At 46.5% G+C, this 19,517-nt stretch overlaps 1 protein-coding gene and 1 long non-coding RNA gene across 2 annotated transcripts; both read right to left on the reverse strand.

Moving 5' to 3' along the window:
- Positions 1-2: 2 nt before the first annotated feature.
- Positions 3-431, reverse strand: LOC120986398. Its single transcript, XR_005775679.1, has 2 exons — positions 127-431; positions 3-93 (listed from the first exon to the last, which is right to left on the reverse strand). It is a non-coding gene; the product is annotated as an uncharacterized LOC120986398 (long non-coding RNA).
- Positions 432-823: 392 nt separating this feature from the next.
- Positions 824-19,517, reverse strand: KRI1 (KRI1 homolog). The gene is made up of 19 exons (XM_040414946.1): positions 19,406-19,517; positions 18,903-18,979; positions 17,779-17,884; positions 17,260-17,350; positions 17,118-17,172; positions 16,811-16,860; positions 15,408-15,501; positions 15,076-15,153; positions 11,588-11,709; positions 10,689-10,815; positions 10,442-10,537; positions 9,052-9,222; positions 8,791-8,866; positions 7,321-7,427; positions 6,117-6,267; positions 5,559-5,689; positions 4,695-4,759; positions 1,754-1,849; positions 824-1,480 (listed from the first exon to the last, which is right to left on the reverse strand). The coding sequence occupies exons 1-19, from the start codon at positions 19,479-19,481 to the stop codon at positions 937-939; spliced, it is 2,313 nt and encodes a 770-aa protein (XP_040270880.1). The 5' UTR covers positions 19,482-19,517; the 3' UTR covers positions 824-936.

Raw genomic sequence — 19,517 nt, forward strand, 5'->3', positions numbered from 1 at the left:
CACATTTGACTACTGGGTGCGATGAAGGAGATGGGCTGTATGCAAAACAGTACTCCTCTCTCCACTGATTGGTTGGAGAGATTCACCTGACCGCTTTAAAGGGGTTGTACGGTTTCAAGAAGAAACTGGACAAACCCCAGCATCTGCCTGAAATACAGAATCGGTAAGCGGTTACCTCACAGATCCCAAGCCGTCGCTCCGCTTCTTCCCTGGCTGAAGCTGTGATGTCATGTCCACAACACGTGATTGGCTGCAGCAAGTCATGTGTTGTTGACATGATATCACTTTTGCAGCCAGGTAAATATAGCCAGGCCAAGAGGAAACCAAACAACCCCTTTAAGTAGTGTACATTTTAATGGCCATCTGTCAGCAGCTTTGTCCCTATGACACTGGCTGACCTGTTACATGTGCGCTTGGCAGCTGAAGGCATCTGTGTTGGTCCCATGTTTATATGTGCCAGCACTGCTGAGAAAAAAAATAATTAAGTTTTATAATATATGCAAATGAGCTTTAAGGAGCAACGGGGGCATTGCCATTGCACCTAGAGGCTCTGCTCTCTCTGCAGCTGCTGGGCCTTTTCCCCTTGGACAGGTTCAGGCAGTGTAAACATCTTCACCCCTGGCCTTGCCAATCAGAGGGCACAGCAGTTGCAGAGAGAGCAGAGCCTCTAGGTGTAACTGTAACGCCCCCGTTGCTCCTAGAGGCTCATTTGCATATATAAAAACTTTATTTTTCCTCAGCAATGCAGATGCCCTTTAAGTGTCCTAATATAAAGAGATGTGTCTGGTGACAGGTCCTGAATAAGCTGGAATCAAACCTGAAATCTGTATATTGTGGAAATCACTTTATTGTCTGGGGAAATAAAAGCTTTTCTTGTTTTTACTGAAAGTCCCTTTTCTTGTGCTCCTGCCACCCACAGTCTCTGCGCGCCCACGGTCACTCTGCTTTGCTGCCGCTTTTCTTCTTCTCTTGCTTCTCCTTCAGTTTTCGCCGCTCTCGGCCGAGCTGTCTGTACTTCAGCCTCTTGGGGTTCAAACCGTATGCCCGCAGCCTCTGCCCACTGAACTCTCGCCCACCCAGACTCACTTTGTTGCCCAGCAGACGCCCACCTTTTCTTTTCACCTTCTTCAGTTTTTCTTTCAAGAACAATTCGGCTGCCTTGGATTCTGACGTCTTGGTCTTAACAGTGGAGATTACAGAAGAGTCTGTTTTCTGCTTTGGCAGGATCGGCTTGTCCTTACTCTTCTCCGATTGTGGAGTCACACCTGTCGCTTTCTCCTCACTGGTTGCTGCCGTCTTGGGTGCTGGTTTAGGCGTTGGAGATAGCTTCTGGTGACCAGTTTCTACCTTTGTCGGTGATGAAGCTGCAGCTGGCTTCGGGGTTGGGTTATTTTCCTCAGCCTGGTTCTTTAACCTGTCTCGCCGGTTCTTTCCTAGTTTAGGTTTGGAAGTACTTGGAGCTTCCGAATCCTCATCGTTACTGAGGGGAGAAGAGAAGGACATTAAAGGCGTTGTCCAGTTCAGTAAACCCTATGCTCAGTATCCTTAGCGTAGAGCAGTTACAACCAGAACCTCTCCTGTATTACATAGACAACACATTAATTTGAATGGACACTGTAATGCTTTACTTCTCCTGTGGTGGCGCTGCAGGGAAACTAAACACTTACTGCCAGGTCCTCCCAGGGATTACAGCTGATCACTGATAGACCAAATTGGGATGAGGATCTGAGAACAGAACAGAGTAAGAGCTTACCTCTGAGACAAAGACTTCAAGATTTGCTGCTTCTTCCAGGTGTTTTGCCCCTTTTGGTTGTAGACACTTTGATCGTAAACATCCTCCTTATCAGATCTGTAACAAAGATGGTCTTCTTTACATGATTTGACATTGGCCACCTCAGCTCCATACAATGCATTTGGAAATTCTTCAGACCATTCACGTTTTTCACATTTTGTCATGTTGTAGCTTTTGTGCTAAAAAAGTCAAGTTTCTCCCATCATTCTGCACTCAATACCCCATAATGAGAAAGTGAAGACCATGGCTGGGACAGGGAGACTGGTCAGGGTGGAGGGAAAGCTGAAGGGCGCAAAGAACAGAGATAGTCTTAATGAAAACCTGATCCAAAATTCTCTGGACCTCAGACAGGCCAAAGGTTCACCTTCCAACAAGACAATGACCCTAAGCACACAGCCAAGACAACACAGGAGCGGCTTAGGGACAACTCTGTGAATGTCCTTGAGCGGCCCAGCTAGAGCACTCGCCTGAACCCAATCGAACATCTCTGGAGAAACCTGTACATGGCTGTCCACCGACGGTCTCCATCCAACCTGACAGAGCTTGAGAGGATCTGTAGAGAAGAATGGCGGAAAATCCCCAAATCCAGGTGTGGAAACCTTGTGGCATCATCCCCAAGAAGACTGGAGGCTGCAATTACTGCCGTTTCAGGGTCCGCCTGTGAGATCCGTTTGAAGGCTCTCACAAGTGGCCCCAAACGGATCAGTTTGGCCCCAATGCATTTTGAATGGATGTGGATCCATTCAGAATGCATTAGTTTGGTTCCGCTCTGGAGGCGGACACCAAAACGCTGCTTGCAGCGTTTCGGTGTCCGCCTGGCGGTGCGGAGCCAAACGGATCCGTCCTGACCTACAATGAAAGTCAATGGGGACGGATCCGTTCACATTGACACAAATATGGTGCAATTGTAAACGGATCCGTCCCCCCATTGACTTTCAATGTAAAGTCAGGACGGATCCGTTTGACTTCAATTAGACTTTTTTTTGACTAAGTGTATGCAGACGGATCTGTACTGAACGGACACCATCGTTTGCATTTATAGGTGCAGATACCAGACGGATCCGCACCTAGCGCAGGTGTGAAAGTAGCCTTAGTCCTGAGTAAAGGGTCTGAATACTTATGTCAGTGCAAGATTTCCAACATTTTGTTTTCACCTTCTCATTATGGGGTACTGAGTGCAGAACCATGAGGACAATTGTGATTTTTTTTATGCACTTGACCCTAGAAAGTCACAAAGCAAGCGTGACCCTGCAACTTTTTGAAGCCAGAATTCTGGCATGCAAGACTTATTAAATTCCCCTTTTTGTCGTTTAATTTCTCACTATATTCAAGATCTCTGCTTGCTATCAGTGTACTAGTTCCACCGACTTAGGCCGAATGCACACGGCCGTGTTATGCCGGGCTGGATTCCTGTTCAGAACTATACGAGTGAATTACTGTAGTGCACGGCGTCATAGCAACCAATGACGCCGTGCGCTCCTGCTCTGAACAGGAATCCAGCCCGGCATACCGCGGAACACGGCCGTGTGCATTCGGCCTTACATAGCATGTCTTGATTTCTCCAATGGAATGGAGACATACAATGTGTACACATTCAAGGGCTAAAATTCTTTACCCAGTCCAACTGCCAAAGCTGAGAGTTTGCTACTGTGTATTGGTGTGAGAAAACTAAACACAGCATCCGTATCTCATCTGTCATGGATGAGATCTAGAAAATAGTGAGGATCTAAAGGACTCTGCAGAACGTTGATACATGTACATAAGTCTTAAAGGGGTTCTGCAGCTTTTTCTTTTACTGATGAAATATCCCGAGGGTAGATCATCAGCCTCTGATTGGCGGAGTCAGACGCCAGGGACCCCCGCCGATCAGCTGTTTGAGCTGGCAGTAGCCGCGGCCTTCTCGCTGTTTACTTCAAGCCCAGTGACGTTACAAGTAGTATCACTGGCCTGGGCTGATACTAGTCGTGATGTCACTGGGCCTTCTGGAAACAGGGAGAAGGTCGCGGCTCCTGCCAGCACCGCTGCCGTCTCAAATCACTTTACTGATCGCGCCCATTGGAACGCACTGCGCCTGCAGCTTACTATAATACTTCTGTGATTGCGACTGATCCATGCATGCAGCTACAAGCCTCCTGGGTCTTCTGCCTATGAGCAGAGTTCTTAACCCGTACGTACTTCTTGTGGCCACTAGAAATTTCTGCCCCCTGATTGTTATGTCACTAATGACATCCTGCATCGGGGGTGTACAATGCAAGAGGCTAACCTTGGGACCATGGCACAAAACCAGGAATGTCGGCAGCTTTAATAGTCAGTGTACAAGCGACCACAAGAAACTTTGTAATATGTCTTATCAGTGAGAAATGTCTAGTTCTCATGTTATCCGCTGTCTACCTCTCCTCTCTCCTCCCCCCCCCCCTTGCTAATTGATTTTCATTTTGGAAAATCTCCACAAGAGGATCATATTACACATCTCAATCCACGGCTATGGAGAGGGGAGGGAGAGCAGTGAGCAGGAGCACAGTTAGATAGGAAAGATATAGCTCAGCACAAGTGATTAATTCACAAAAATACAGGTCAGTACTTCTCTGTAATGTCCTACATTATTCTGGGTGACTGTGAGACCATTAGGAAGGAGATTCTCCTCTACTTTGTGCAGTGGATGGCAGCTGGCCTCCACTCACCATCTCAGAGAGCTGCAAACGAGAGTTACAGCATGCACAAAGGAAAACGGCCAGAAATGGTGTTATTCCTCATGTACACACACTGTACTATTGATTGATGCAGAGTTTGTTGAAAGGTTAGGTACGCTTTACGAGCCCAGCCAATGCAATTTCTATATGACACATCAAGAGACATTTAGGGCGGATACCCCAGACTCTAGATCGCCATCACTGACACTCACCTGTACATGCAGGTTTTTCTTAAAGAACACCATCTGTTCAAGTCCTTGTCATCTGTAGCCAGGATCTGCAGGAGGAAACCACTATAAACAGAGTGCAGAAGCCATCGCAGATATACATATATCAGCATCACTTACATAAGAAATCCATCGGACCAGACGGACATCCGGCAATCTGAGCTCCCTGAACCCCAAATAATAAATACCCTATAAGGGCAGATAGTACATTGTGGTGCAATAACTACTTTGTGCTCTGGAAAGTTAAATCATCTGCCACCTGCCAGTCCTCGGATTAACCCCTGGAGGACACAGCCGTTCTTGCATTGCTGCATTCCAATTGCCATAACTTTCCAGTTCGTTCCACTGGGGAACACAGGATCTGTAGGCTACTGGGAGCAAGGGCATACATTCAGCACACGGGGCCCTCCGAGATTTCCCAGTATCAGTGCGTCAAACTCTCCCAGGTAATGCGAAACGCAAAGTGCAATGCTCCAGATTTCTGCCAATTTTTTTTTTTTTCAAGCGTAAGAAAATGTAATAAAAAATGGTAAGAATAGAAAAGAAAAAAAGTCGGCCTGCATCTCACACACTTGATCCAACTTCTTTGTTGAAAAAAATAAAAAGCGTTTCATAAATATGGCATCATATTTCTCAATGTATCTACACAACAGGGATTAATACATCTCCCCCCACACACAGATCCCTTCCATGTATTATAAAACTGTCTGCCTGAAGCCACCACTAGGGGGAGCTCATTACATTGGAATTCATACAGTTACAATTTACTGCAGCCTTTTCATGTTGGGAACAGGAGGAGGAGTTCAGCGCTGTCCCTCCGACACCACAGTCCGAATGGCAGAACCTTACCTCCTCTGTCGTGAGTCCAAAGTCACAGGGAAGCACCTGCCGGTACTTGAATCGACACGGAAGATCATCCACTATATCCTCGCAATCTAACTTGTAATACTCCTCCACGTACTCCTGGAAGCTTTTATCATCTGTAGATTACACAAGCATTCGGAGTCGGCTCACACTTAGCTGAAATACTGCGGTTTTAGCTTTGATTTTATCGAAACAAGACATGTGACCCTTAATATTACAGTAACTCCGCAACCTTATATACAAAGACTTGGCTTAAAGGGAAACTTCACCAGCATCTCCAGTATGCCAAAATAGGTTGTTTGGGTGACAACAGATGTTCACCATCGTCCTGTGTGTTCTTCTGTTGTCAGAGATAGGTTCACCTTATCATTGGTAAGCACGGCAACCTGATGGAAATCCTCTAGATTATGCTATGGTCACCCTTGACATTGGTGACATCTGAGGTTCTGGTTACTGCAGACCATGAGCACTCGTGATGAATGCTACAACCTTTTTCCAACCCGAAACTGCTGATCACAAGGACACGGAGTGCTGAGCACTAACCTGGGTTGAACACGGGCTTCTGTCGGCTCACAGCTTCTGCAAACTTGGACTTTCTCCTATTCTTGGCGTTCTTCTCTTGCTCGAGTCTCATTTTCTTCTTTACTTTACGAGATGGGACAGGAGCTGCCTGGGGGTCATAGTCTGCATCCATCTGAAAGCAAGCAGAGATGTGTAGTTAGGCCCAGATCTAGTAACGGTCAATGACAATAACACATGGTCGAGTCCCATTCTTATGACCACGGACAGCAGCGAGACGGGCTGGGAGTGACTCGGTAAGGTCCTGGTAGGTGGTCACAGGTATGTGGAGCCATGCTGACTGCAGTGTATCCCACAGCTGCTGGAGGGGGCGTGGGGGGAAGGATCCATAGAGCAAACGCAACCCTTGAGGTGGTCCCACAGATGCTCAAGTCTGGGGAATAAGGGGCCAGGTAGTACTCGGAAGTCTTGGTCATGCTCCTCCAACCAATGTCAGACATTTCTAGCCGTGTGACATGTCGCATTGTCTTGCTGGAAGATCACCACCAGCTCGTATTCTTCCAGCAGTGGTAGGTTCTAGGATGTTCCTCGTCTGACACACCAACGTCCATCAGTTCGATGAAGCAGAAAACATGGCTCATCGGAGAAGACAACCCTCTACTAATCAACGAAGGTCCAATTCCAACACCGCCATGAAAACAACCTTTTCTGCTGACACAGCTTCGTCAGCAGAGGTGCAGTGACCATCCGTCTACTATGGAGCCCCATACGCAGTAGGGTTCTCTGAACTGTTCTGCTAGACACACGTCTGGTAGCCCCTGGTTCATTCTGGGGGTGAGCTGCTCCCCTGTAGGGCGTCAGTCCACCCTCGCAGCCCACGTTCACCTCTCACATCACTGGCACGTGGTGCTCCACAGTTTCCACATGACTTAATCACAATGGTGCCATTTGATACACAGCAGCAAACAGTTCACACTGCGCAGTCAGAAATACCGACACCTTGTGCCCAAAAGCCAATAATTGTCCCTTTTTACAACTCTGATAACTCTCCTCTGTTACCCATGACAGCAACCAGGATATGTGTGCAGACAGCCTATCACACCTCTCATATACCCACCACACCGGACTTCCTTCCTGAGCTCCGATCTGCCGACATCAAAAGTAGGAAGTAGTCATAACGGGACTATAGGGTTGCCCCGCTACATATGTTTGGCAACAGAAGCCTTACCACAAAGTTGGGGTCGTCCCAGTGAGGTGCAGAATCCTCCTCTTCAAACTCCATATTCTCATCATCCTCTTGTTCCTCCCCGGTCCAGTTATCCCAGTTCCAGTCGTCTGCGGGGGAGACATTAATGGCACTGTTTGTACTGACCCGATTTACAGGCTGGATTAGGGTTCTAGTACCACATGCCACAACCTGACGCTTTATCTGTACGGCTATTCCCGGGTTTACTGTGAATAGCTGTGGTTTCTGGTGAGTACAGATTAGTGCATTCAAAAACCATGACTCTACTCCAGAGCTGTATTCACACTTCTGCTGATCCATAATGCATGGCTCATTCTGCATTCTGGGACTAGTTTTTATACCCGGCACTATACACTTCCCACAATGTAATTCTATAAACTAATACTGTAGTACTTACTACATACATCCCAGTGGAAATTATGATTCTAGTATTGCATCCATGTAGAAAGTATGACTCCGGTATCACACCCATGTAGTAAGTATGATTCCAGTATTACATCCATGTAGTAAGTATTATTCCATGTATTAAGTTCAGTTTTGATATTGTATTGTAGTTTGGTTACTGTATCTATGCAGCAAGATTGGTTCTGGTACCCTACATAGTACGCTTGGTTCTGGTACCATATCTACATAGTACGCTTGGTTCTGGTACCATAGCTATGCAGTAAGCTTGGTTCTGGTACCATAGCTATGCAGTAAGCTTGGTTCTGGTACTGTGCCTGCATTACACAATCTTGTTACCATACCTAAGCATTTAATGTCAGATCACTGTAGACCGATGCAGGACTTACAGCCTTCGTACAGACAGGGTCCATGTTAGCCTCAGCCCAGTCCTGGGATTATAGTCATGATCTGCTTCTCATGCCCTGGGAGATCTCATGCCGGGGCAAGTGCAAAAGGAAGACCTCTGGGCAGCAGTGCAAGACTAGCCAGGAGGACGTTACTCAGGAGAGCTGGTGAGGGGGGCATGCCTCCTGACATAGAAGAGTTAGATTATGACTTTGGATATGCATACAGAATTATACCATGCCTGTCTATATACAGTATGTGTCATTATTATTCCTCCATCATCACCTGTACTACAGGATCAGCACAGGATAAGTAATGTATGTACACAGTGACTGTACCAGCAGAATAGTGAGTGCAGCTCTGGAGTATAATGCAGGATGTAACTGAGGATCATTACAGGATAAGTAATGTATCTACACAATGACTCCACCAGCAGAATAGTGAGTGCAGCTCTGGAGTATAATACAGGATGTAACTCAGGATCAGTACAGGATAAGTAATGTATGTACACAGTAACTCCACCAGCAGAATAGTGAGTGCAGCTCTGGAGTATAATACAGGATGTAAAAAGTAATATATTGTAGTACAACCTGTAAAGAACAAAATGTACTACATATTAACTAGAGATTATTAGGTGGAAATGGATTGAAAATAAGTATTCACCTTCCAGTGCATCATCGTCCTCAAACTGCGGCTTCTGCTCCTCCTCTATACCATAGTAATCATCACCAAAGCATTTCTGCCGAGAGAAGAGGTCAGAGATCAGTCAACAGCAACTGTGTCAGGAGGAGTTATGGCTTTGACTCTGAAACCTCAGTCCTAGTGGCTATCTAAGTTTGTGGGTGGCAAATTAGATTGCAAGTTCCTCTGCTATCCATGCTATATACACAGAGGAGAATATCCCGAACAGGACAAATCATTTACCTGCATTATCTCATCATATTTTGCAGGGTCAAAATCTTCCATCAAATCCTCCTCTGTCACTCCCAAATTCTGCTCCCCTGTCAACTCGCGTAGCCTCTGCAGCTTCTCCTGCAGCTCTTTCCGCTTCAGGTTTTTCAGCTGCTTCAGCTCCTCTTGTTTCTTCTCCTTTTCCTGTAATAGAAAAAAACCATAATGGATAATTCTAGAATGGTAGACAGATTAGAAATTTCTAGCTGTTTATGAAAGGGGTTGTCTAGCTTTCAACTCCAGTCTGTACATAGGAGGCAGTATTATAGTAGTAATATTCTTGTACATAGGAGGCAGTATTATAGCAGTTATATTCTTGTACATAGGAGCAGTATTATAGCAGTTATATTCTTGTACATAGGAGGCAGTATTATAGTAGTTATATTCTTGTACATAGGAGCAGTATTATAGTAGTTATATTCCTGTACATAGGAGGCAGTATTATAGTAGTTATATTCTTGTACATAGGAACAGTATTATAGTAGTTATATTCTTGTACATAGGAGCAGTATTATAGCAGTTATATTCTTGTACATAGGAGCAGTATTATAGTAGTTATATTCTTGTACATAGGAGGCAGTATTATAGTAGTTATATTCTTGTACATAGGGGGCAGTATTATAGTAGTTATATTCTTGTACATAGGAGCAGTATTATAGTAGTTATATTCTTGTACATAGGAGTCAGTATTATAGTAGCTATATTCTTGTACATAGGGGGCAGTATTATAGTAGTTATATTCTTGTACATAGGAGCAGTATTATAGTAGTTATATTCTTGTACATAGGAGCAGTATTATAGTAGTTATATTCTTGTACATAGGAGGCAGTATTATAGTAGTTATATTCTTGTACATAGGGGGCAGTATTATAGTAGTTATATTCTTGTACATAGGAGCAGTATTATAGTAGTTATAGTCTTGTACATAGGAGCAGTATTATAGTAGTTATATTCTTGTACATAGGAGGCAGTATTATAATAGTTATATTCTTGTACATAGGAGGCAGTATTATAGTAGTTATATTCTTGTACATAGGAGCAGTATTATAGTAGTTATATTCTTGTACATAGGAGGCAGTATTATAGTATTTATATTCTTGTACATAGGAGCAGTATTATAGTAGTTATAGTCTTGTACATAGGAGCAGTATTATAGTAGTTATAGTCTTGTACATAGGAGCAGTATTATAGTAGTTATATTATTGTACATAGGAGCAGTATTATAGTAGTTATATTCTTTTATATTGGATGCAGTATTATAGTAACTATATGCTTGTATACTTGTATAAGGGGTAGTATTACAGAATTTTTTTCAGGCTCTGCCTCACAAGAAGTCACTTTATTTAATTTTTCCAGGACTCACCTTCTGCTTTCTCCCCCTTATCTCTTCTCGTTTCCTCTTCCTCCGGTCGTCTTTCCTCCTCACTGACTGTACGATAGTTCTAGGGAAAGTCTTAATCTGGATACACAATGGATAAGACAATCAATCATTAAGTAATAAAGACACAATGATTGTAATACACTCTCCTGACCAAGAAAGTGAATCAGAACTGGCCCATTTCCATTCATGATCTTCCAGACTACACATCTCATCCACGGTCTCCACTTACCAAATCAGATTCGGGCTCCTCAAATCTAAAATTGTATTTTCTCTCAAAATCTTCCTGTTTCTTTAAGAAAATTTCCCCCTCGTCTTCCGAGTCCGAGACATGAGCAGCCTCCTCCAATGCTGGAGGGCTGTAAGGAGCGATAAGAACACAATCAACATCTTACTAACTTCTCTTTGCAAGATTATACTAATTATCACCCAACATAAGTGTAATAATAAAGGGGGGTGTATCCTTGATCATCAGGCCCATGACATTGCTGGATCTTCCTTATGTGGCCATTCTGAGTTCTGGACCTTTAAAATCAGGGTTAAAAGGGTCTACCCATTTACTAAGCCACGTTTTACCACTGCATAGTGAACTGTTACAGTATGGTTTCCACACCTGTAGCAACATGTGGCAATCAATACCTAATCAGTGGGTCCGACCACCCGCTGGTACCTTGGAACCGAACCCAAGTTCGGGAAATGTTTTTTTACAGTACAAATTAATTTATGACGTTATTGCACGAAGTCTCGAGACTTCGCGAAGCAATAACTTCGGCTCATCGGAGCCAATACATTCTAATACTGTACGGAGCTCCTGCTCCGTACAATATTAGAACTAAATTTTATGCAAATCTACTTCGGATGTTTCATCCGAAGTCGATTCGTTCATCCCTAGTCCTAACGGTTAACTCCAATTGTCAGCTCTATAATACCACATATAAACAGCACCCTCTCTGGGCCGATTCTACATCTCTCATAGACTATAATGGGAAGTACTCAAAAACGGGGGGCAGACTCTCCATTTCACTCCCTCGCTCGGATGTGTAGAATGAAGGACATGGGATCCTAGCGATTAGTGGGGTTTACAATGGATATGTATATCTGGTGACACTCAGACAACCCCTTAAAGATCACCATTCTTCCTCCTCTTCCTCTTCAGAATCTTCTTCCTTGTACTCCTTATTCAGAATATAATCTCTCAGGAATTTCTCTCCTTCGTCCAGTGAAGGATCATTCCAGTACTGCTTCAGATAATCCTGCACAGACAAGACACACAGATTGCACGATGGGTAATATGGCTTCCGATGTGAGTCCCGGACTTACGCCTCTGATGGCTTGTCATCCAGCTTTTCCAGACTCCTGATGAGCATGGCTGGTGGGAGCCGTAATGGCCACCCAGCTTTCATAGGAACTCCTAGAACTAAGAAACCTTGCTCTCACTGAAGAATGCTGGAAATGGCCGATTCCAGAGAACCATAGCATAACAAGAATCCACAGAACAGGGATCGGCAACCTCCAGCACGCCAGATGTTCTGGAACTAAAACTCCCAAAATCCTCCTTCCACTTCTACAGGAGTCACGAGAACAGCTGAGTAAGTGTGCATGCTGGGAGTTATAGTTTCACAGCAGCGGTAGTGCACATGGTTGCTGACCCCTGCCATAGATTTCCCTGTGAATGCTATCTGATTTCCCTGCAGTCTCATGTGTAATAACGTATCACCAGATTCTGCCGAGATCGCCGCCTAGCACACATCTTCTTGGCCCTGTGTTACCTAATCTCCTAAAGGCCATATCCTATTTCCGTAGCGACAACTATTGCAGTCCCTGCCTCTCGGTGCAATGGATTGCTATGATGTGCCTGAGGCTGTACTAGGTGCAGTCTGCAGCCTCTCCTGTGCGCTGGAGCTGTATCTAGGGCTACTGAGTATCCTGCTGCGAATTATCTACATAACGTATGGATCTACAACTACCTAGGTGATGCCAAAGACAAGCAGTTTCCTTAAAGGGAACCTGTCATCAACTTTATGCTGCCCATACTAACGGCAGCATAAAGTAGAGACCGGTGAGCTGATTTCAGCGGTTTGTTATTTAACAGTTAAAAGTAAGTGGTTGCCAAGAACCAACATCACAATCATTGCAGACTGGGCCTGGAAAAGAGTCCCGGCCACCTGAGAAGAGTCATGGTTATTCATGACTTCCTGCTCTCCTGCTGATGGCTGACAGTCTTCTACCTAGTTTTCTCTCTTTCTCTCTAGGAGAGAACTGCCAATCATCAGCAGATGGACGGGAGAGCAGGAGATTATGGAATAACCAGGACTCTTCTCAGGTAGATCTGACTCTTCTCCAGGCCTGGGCTGCAATGATTATGATGCTGGTTCTCGGCAACCACTTACCTTTAGCTCATGAGTGACACACCGCTGAGATCTGCATTTATGTCACCATTTTAAGCTGCCCTCGGTGAGGTCAGCATAAAGTTGATGACAGGTTCCCGTTAAAGGAGTTGTCCAGCCTATTTAAAAAACTGAAAGGGATTATCCAACTCTTTGTATCTGATCGGTGGAGATCCAACAACCGGGATCAGCAGTTTGAGAACGCCACCCCTGTCACCGCTGTGGCCTTCTTGTTGCTAAACCTAGGCCAGTGACATCAAGACCATCCATCACGTGGCCTAGGTGCAGCTCAGAACAATTCATCCTGATATCGGACCCCCACCGATCAGATACTGATGACCAGGCCTTTTTTTCTGGCGGAACGCCCCAGAACGGCGCTCCGCCACCTATTTTCTGCCGACTCGCCCCGCCCCCCTTTAGTTACTGCAGGGCCAATTCTTGGGGCGGGCAACCACCCGGGGCGCTGTCAGAAGGGGGGCGCCGGCAGGGCACAGCAGGAGATGAGCGCTGCGCTTCCATTGTGGAAGCGCTCCGCTCATCTCCAAAGTCATCTCATCTGTATCGCCGTCCTCAGGACGGCAATACAAATATCTGTAATGCGGCAGGGCAGGGAGAGGTGTGTCCCCTCCCTGTTCCTCTGATAGGCTGCCGGCCTAGTGCTGGCAGCCTATCAGAGGCCGGTGCAGGCGGCGCGATGACGTCATCGCGCCGCCTGAGCCAGCGAGGGACACAGGCCGGAAGAGGCCTGCATCGCATCCTGGAGGAGGTAAGTATAAGTTTATTATTATTTTTTTATATGTAAAAATTACAATCCTGACACATAAGGGGGGCTGCTGGGCTGGCACAGACATAAGGGGGGCTACGGGCACATGATAGGGGGGCACATCTTACTGGCACATGATAGGGGGGCACATCTTACTGGCACATGATTGGGGGGCACATCTTACTGGCACATGATTGGGGGGCACATCTTACTGGCACATGATTGGGGGGCACATCTTACTGGCACATGATTGGGGGGCACATCTTACTGGCACATGATTGGGGGGCACATCTTACTGGCACATGATTGGGGGGCACATCTTACTGGCACATGATTTGGGGGCACATCTTACTGGCACATGATTGGGGGGCACATCTTACTGGCACATGATTGGGGGGCATCTATTGGGGCACTTATTACTGGCACATTATTGGGTGGCACTATAGGGACATCTACAGAGGCTAAAAAGAAGGGGTATTTTATATGGGGGCTATGTATAGGGGCATTTTATACTGGGAGGGAAGGAAGGGGCCAGGCCAGGCTGCGCTGCCCATGTGTGGACTAGGGCGGCGGCAGCCGTGGGCACTGGCAGCCTGGCTGTCACGACCGTCACTGGCAATTTTACTTGCATCCCTGTTCTCTAAAGGGGCGGTTTTAGGGGGCGGTCCTAGGTTGGGTAGGGGCGTGACCAGGGGGGGTGAGTTCCACCACCTTTTCTCTGAGAAAAAAAGCCCTGCTGATGACCTATCCAGAGTCGGAGAACCTCTTTAAAGGAAATCTGTCACCAGTGACCTCCCTATCCAGCTGTTTGTTCTGTAGTACATCTGATTAAAATGCTGTTTTAATTTTGTAATCCAAGGCTCCGTTCCTGTGTTAGGCCTATTGTGCAATGAGGACGTCACCCTCGCTCTTGTTGTACCCAAGTTCTGCTCCTTAGCACCTCCCTCACTTCTTTGCACAGAAAGGGGCAAAGCTTGGGTGGAACAAGAGCAAATGTGGTGCCCTCATTGCACCAAAGGCCTAATTTGCATATTAAGAAAAAGGAACTCGGGAAAGGAGCCTCGGATCTACAAAACAAAACCAGCGTTGTAATCAGGTGACCCACAGCAGTTCATTAGGGAGGTGGCTGATGACAGATTCCCTTTAAAACTGAAAGTAGTGTGTGGAAAAAAAATAAAAATATTGACTCATCTTTCCAGACGCTCTCAATTCAAGAGCCACGAGTCTTGGAGCTGGAAGTGACAGAGAAATCGTAAATTCTCAGTCATGAGAGGGACCGCCAAGACCCATGACACTGAGAGGCGGCGGACTGCGCCCTGTGCAGCAGCATGCGCATCACAGGCCATATGTAAACTCCAGTCCCCTTTAAGGAAGCAAGTCCTTCGAACACGTGGGCACTTTGTGGTTTTCGCAAAGAGCTACAGAGATGCTTCTGCCTCCACCACAGATCGGGGAGATTTATTACTCACCATTTCCTTCACTTCATCTTTATTTTCTATGTCCTTCTGTCCCTTGAGCCAAGCAATGTGTTGTTCCTCCTCCTGCTCCTGCGAGACGATCAAGGAAAAGGTTAGGATTGTGTAAGACCACCTCTGTCTGAGGTGGTGGTCTCCAACTGTGACAAGACTACCGTCCCTAGCAAGATGGGAGTTGTAGTGCTGGGGAGCCACAGGTTGGTGATTTCAGATCTAAAAAAAAGTCAGTTCCATCCTGTAGAAAGGTCTTACTAGAGCCCTCTAGTGGCCAAGGGTGAATACTACAAGAGTTCAGGCGATAAAACCTTTGCCTTGGACGCACTTACTTGCTCTTTCTTGGTTTTTATGCGTTTTGTTAGCAGATTTGCTGTGGTCACCTCCTCTTCATCGTTGTCACTGTCCTCAATGAACTTCCGGAAACTTCAAATTCGGAGAAAAACAAGTCAACCGAGGGCCCGGTGCGGAAACTGAACTTTTTCATTTTTACTGTATTTATTGCGCTTCTCAATTAACCCCTTAAGGACACATCTTTTTTTCATCTTCGCATCTAGAAACCCATAACTTTTTTTTTTTGTTTTGTTTTTCATTGACATGACCATATGATTATTATTTATTTCTTTTTTCAGGAAGAGTTGGTGATTTCACGGCCACTATTTTTAACTTTTAAGGGGAGACATATGAACTTTTATCACATGTTATTCCATTTTTGGGAAGGATGAACCAAAAAAAAAAAAAAAAAAAAAAAAAAAAAAAAAAAAAAGCAATTCTTGGATTTTGTTTCATTTCTTATGGCGTTTCCCATGCAGGTTAAATACAGTATATTACACACTATGCAATATACGGGTCGATACGAATGCAATGATTCCAATTATGTAAGTTTTTATTTTTTTTTAAATATATATAATAACGCATTTTAATGAGCAATTTTTTTTGGGTGTTTTTTTTTTTTTTTATATTTTTAAAGGGGTCGTCCAATTTATTTATTGTACATACAGGGAACCTTCATGCTTATGGCCCCAAACCCATGGGGTTGCAGCACCTCCGCTTCTATTCTCCCCATTGCTGCAAGTACAGCAATTTGCACTAAAGCCCTCCCACCAATGAAATATGTCATGGAGTGGGAAAGGGTTAAATGCATGTCACATAGCTCCTCCCTCCTGTCTGTGTCACCCTGTGGTGGGAGGAGCAGACTGTGTCACATAGCTCCTCCCTCCTATCACCCCATGGTGGGAGGGGCAGACTCCATGTCACATAGCTCCTCCCTCCTGTGTCACCCTGTGGTGGGAGGGGCAGGCTCCAGGTCACATAGCTCCTCCCTCCTGTCTGGTAGGAGGAGCAGACCCCATGTCACATAGCTCCTCACTCCTGTCTGTCACCCTGTGGTGGGAGGAGCAGACTCCATGTCACATAGCTCCTCCCTCCTGTCTGTGGTGGGAGGAGCAGACCCCATGTCACATAGCTCCTCCCTGCTGTCTGTCACCCTGTGGTGGGAGGAGAAGACTCCGTGTCAAATAGCTCCTCCCTCCTGTCTATCACCCCATGGTGGGAGGGGCAGACTCCATGTCACATAGCTCCTCCCTCCTGTCTGTGGTGGGAGGAGCAGACCCCATGTCACATAGCTCCTCCCTCCTGTCTGTGTCACCCTGTGGTGGGAGGAGCAGACCCCATGTCACATAGCTCCTCCCTCCTGTCTGTGGTGGGAGGGGCAGACTGTCACCTAGCTCCTCACCCGTCTCGGATCTGCCGCTGTTCCTCTATATACGTTGGGGATCGAGCTCTCTGAAAAACAGGAAATTAGTTTACATTAGTTTACAAAATACAAAGTATTAGAAAAACATGGTGCTTTATGGTGGAGTAAACAGCGCCACCGCTGTCCACAGGTTGTGTGTGGTATTACAGCTCAGCCTCACCCAGCTCAATAAAACCAAGCCGCAATCTAAGACACAAGCGATGCTGATCCTTAGTGAGCGGTAGACCACACCATGGCTCTGCCCACTACTTGAGGGAGTTGTTGACTAGGTTGGTCCCCACATTACCTGATCCTGCATTAGCTGGTCCTCTCCATCCGAGCTGTCCTCATCCTCATATTTACTACAGGAAAAGAAGAATACTAACATGAGTGACCCCCAAACCCAAGCACCTGCCCAGAGGGTGACCAATGCCCTGTGACGTCCTCACCCTTCCTTCTCCAGGATGACTTTTCTTTCATAGTCCTTCAGGTACATGGGCTTCTCCTTGGACGTTTTGCTCTGGCTGGGGGCAGGTAGATCTGAAGAGCAGAATATCAATGATACGTTACAGATGGGGAGGGAAGAGGATGGGGAATAACGTGTTCTAACGAGAATATCCCTTTAAGTTAACGGAAAAAGCTGCAGTACCGTTCTTGGCCACTACCAAATTTATGGTGCTGTTCTGGAGGGCAGCAGCCGTTCAAACAGCTGATGGATGGGGGTATCGGGAGTCGGACCCCCTACCAATCTGATATCGGGATATCAGTAATACAGTCCTAGAAAACCCCTTTAACCTCTTACATCCCCCTGCTCTTTACTCTGTAGTACCAGGATGTCCATTACACTGGCTTCAATGGGCACCAGGTCATTTAGGGTCCAGCATCCCATGGGCTGATCCACACCAGACCCCGGCGAGTAATACTGACGGCGGGTATCTACTTAGCGGGGGCTGAGCTGATCTTCTTACCGCTTTCCTGGTAGAAAGTGACATCCTCCTTGTAGATGACCGGATCTTTCTTTTTGAGGAGGGACAGAGTCCGATAAAAGTCCTTGTCCAGCTGGGGGTCGATCTCCTGCAGAACAGGGGGGTCAGTATCTTCTGCTAGAGACAGTAAACATCTTAGTCACCCACAGACATAGGGAAACCAAGTGCACGGAGATAAGCGTCTGATGCCGCTTATCTCAGGGGGAGCCAATAGGACCAGGTTTATCCATGGTTCTTAAGAAAGCCACTCAACAGAAGGGTCACAGGACACACGACTTCTGCAGCCGAGTCATGGAGGCAGGGCTCGCTTCTTCTGGCCCCCGGACTGGCACTTCTGGGGACCATTTCTTATGCCCAGAAGGAATCAGCCCCAAGTGTAAAAGTGAGCACAACCCTTTAGTAACACAAACCGTACAGCCGGCATCATTGTCATGTGACCCATCACAAAGTTCCCATTGACGGATCCTATTTTCTAAATTCTGATAATGTGTAAACACCAAGGAGAGCTTGGATCCGTCAAGGAGTTGGCCCACATCGCTAGGATATGCCACCTCTGGGACCCCCCATCTATCACTACAACGGGGCCAATGCGCCTGCTCAGCTATTTTTGCCACTCTCATAGAAGTCAATGGAGGGCGGCTGTGTTCGCACGGTGCACTCTCGTTCACTTTGGGAGCCCCATTCGAGAGATGGGAACAGGTCCCAGAGGTGAGACCTGCACCTATCAGAGATTGGAAGCATATCCTAGCCAGATGGGCTAACCCCTTTAACACTTGAATAGTAGCAAATTAACATCCAAATTGTGTTCTTAATAAAGCAGGACCCCAGCGATGAAGTTATTGGGGAGCGGTCTGGCAGCTGGATGCCCCATCAATTAGTTAGAACCAAAACTTATTAGGATGATAATGAACCAATCAGGTCGTTGTTATGTAATGACACATGAGAAAACCAGATCAGTCCACAACAGCTAATCTGCTCGCTGATGGTTTCCATGTGGCACCAGTAACGAAAAGGACCACAGCAGTGCCATTACACCCACAAGGTGATGGGTGGGGTAACATCGGACTGCCCCATCACCCGCCGCAGCCATACTGCTCGGTACCCACCAAGTCATCTTCACTTTCTGACTCAGAGCTGGAGGATCCGCTGCCGTCATCTTCCTTGTCTCCATATCGATCCTTCACTGCACAAGACACAAAGGGGGTCATTTATTATCCGATATACACAAATTTTTGGCGTATATCTGTCGTCGGTTCAGTTGCAAAGGACGCCTGTGGCTGGTGCCCCCCGCGACGCCTGTGGCTGGCGCGCCCCGCGACGGGGGACGCCTGTGGCTGTAATGAAGGGCACTGTTGCTGCCAGTGTGCAATGGGGGCTTCTGTGACTGGCACAGGCTGGTGAGAACTACAAGTCCCAGAATACATCAGGCTATAATATCCTTGTGATGCAGTAGTACAAGTCCCATCGTCCCTCTAGGATTTATTACACGCTGGGAGTTGCACTTCTCGCAGGCCTTTGCCAGAGGAGGGGGCAGTAGTGAAGTTAAGGGCAAGCATTTCCGGTAACGGCTACAGCACGGCGTGCAGCCCCCCGGGGGGAGGACACTTACGGCGCTGCAGCTCCTCCTTCTCCCGGTAGCGGTCATAGCGCTCGGCGAACTTGCGATTTATCCTGAGTTCGGCCATGCTGTCCCCGACCAGAAACCACGTTACCTTACAGGA

The sequence above is a fragment of the Bufo bufo genome, chromosome 1, assembly GCF_905171765.1.
Source record: "Bufo bufo chromosome 1, aBufBuf1.1, whole genome shotgun sequence".
Classification (NCBI taxonomy): domain Eukaryota; kingdom Metazoa; phylum Chordata; class Amphibia; order Anura; family Bufonidae; genus Bufo; species Bufo bufo.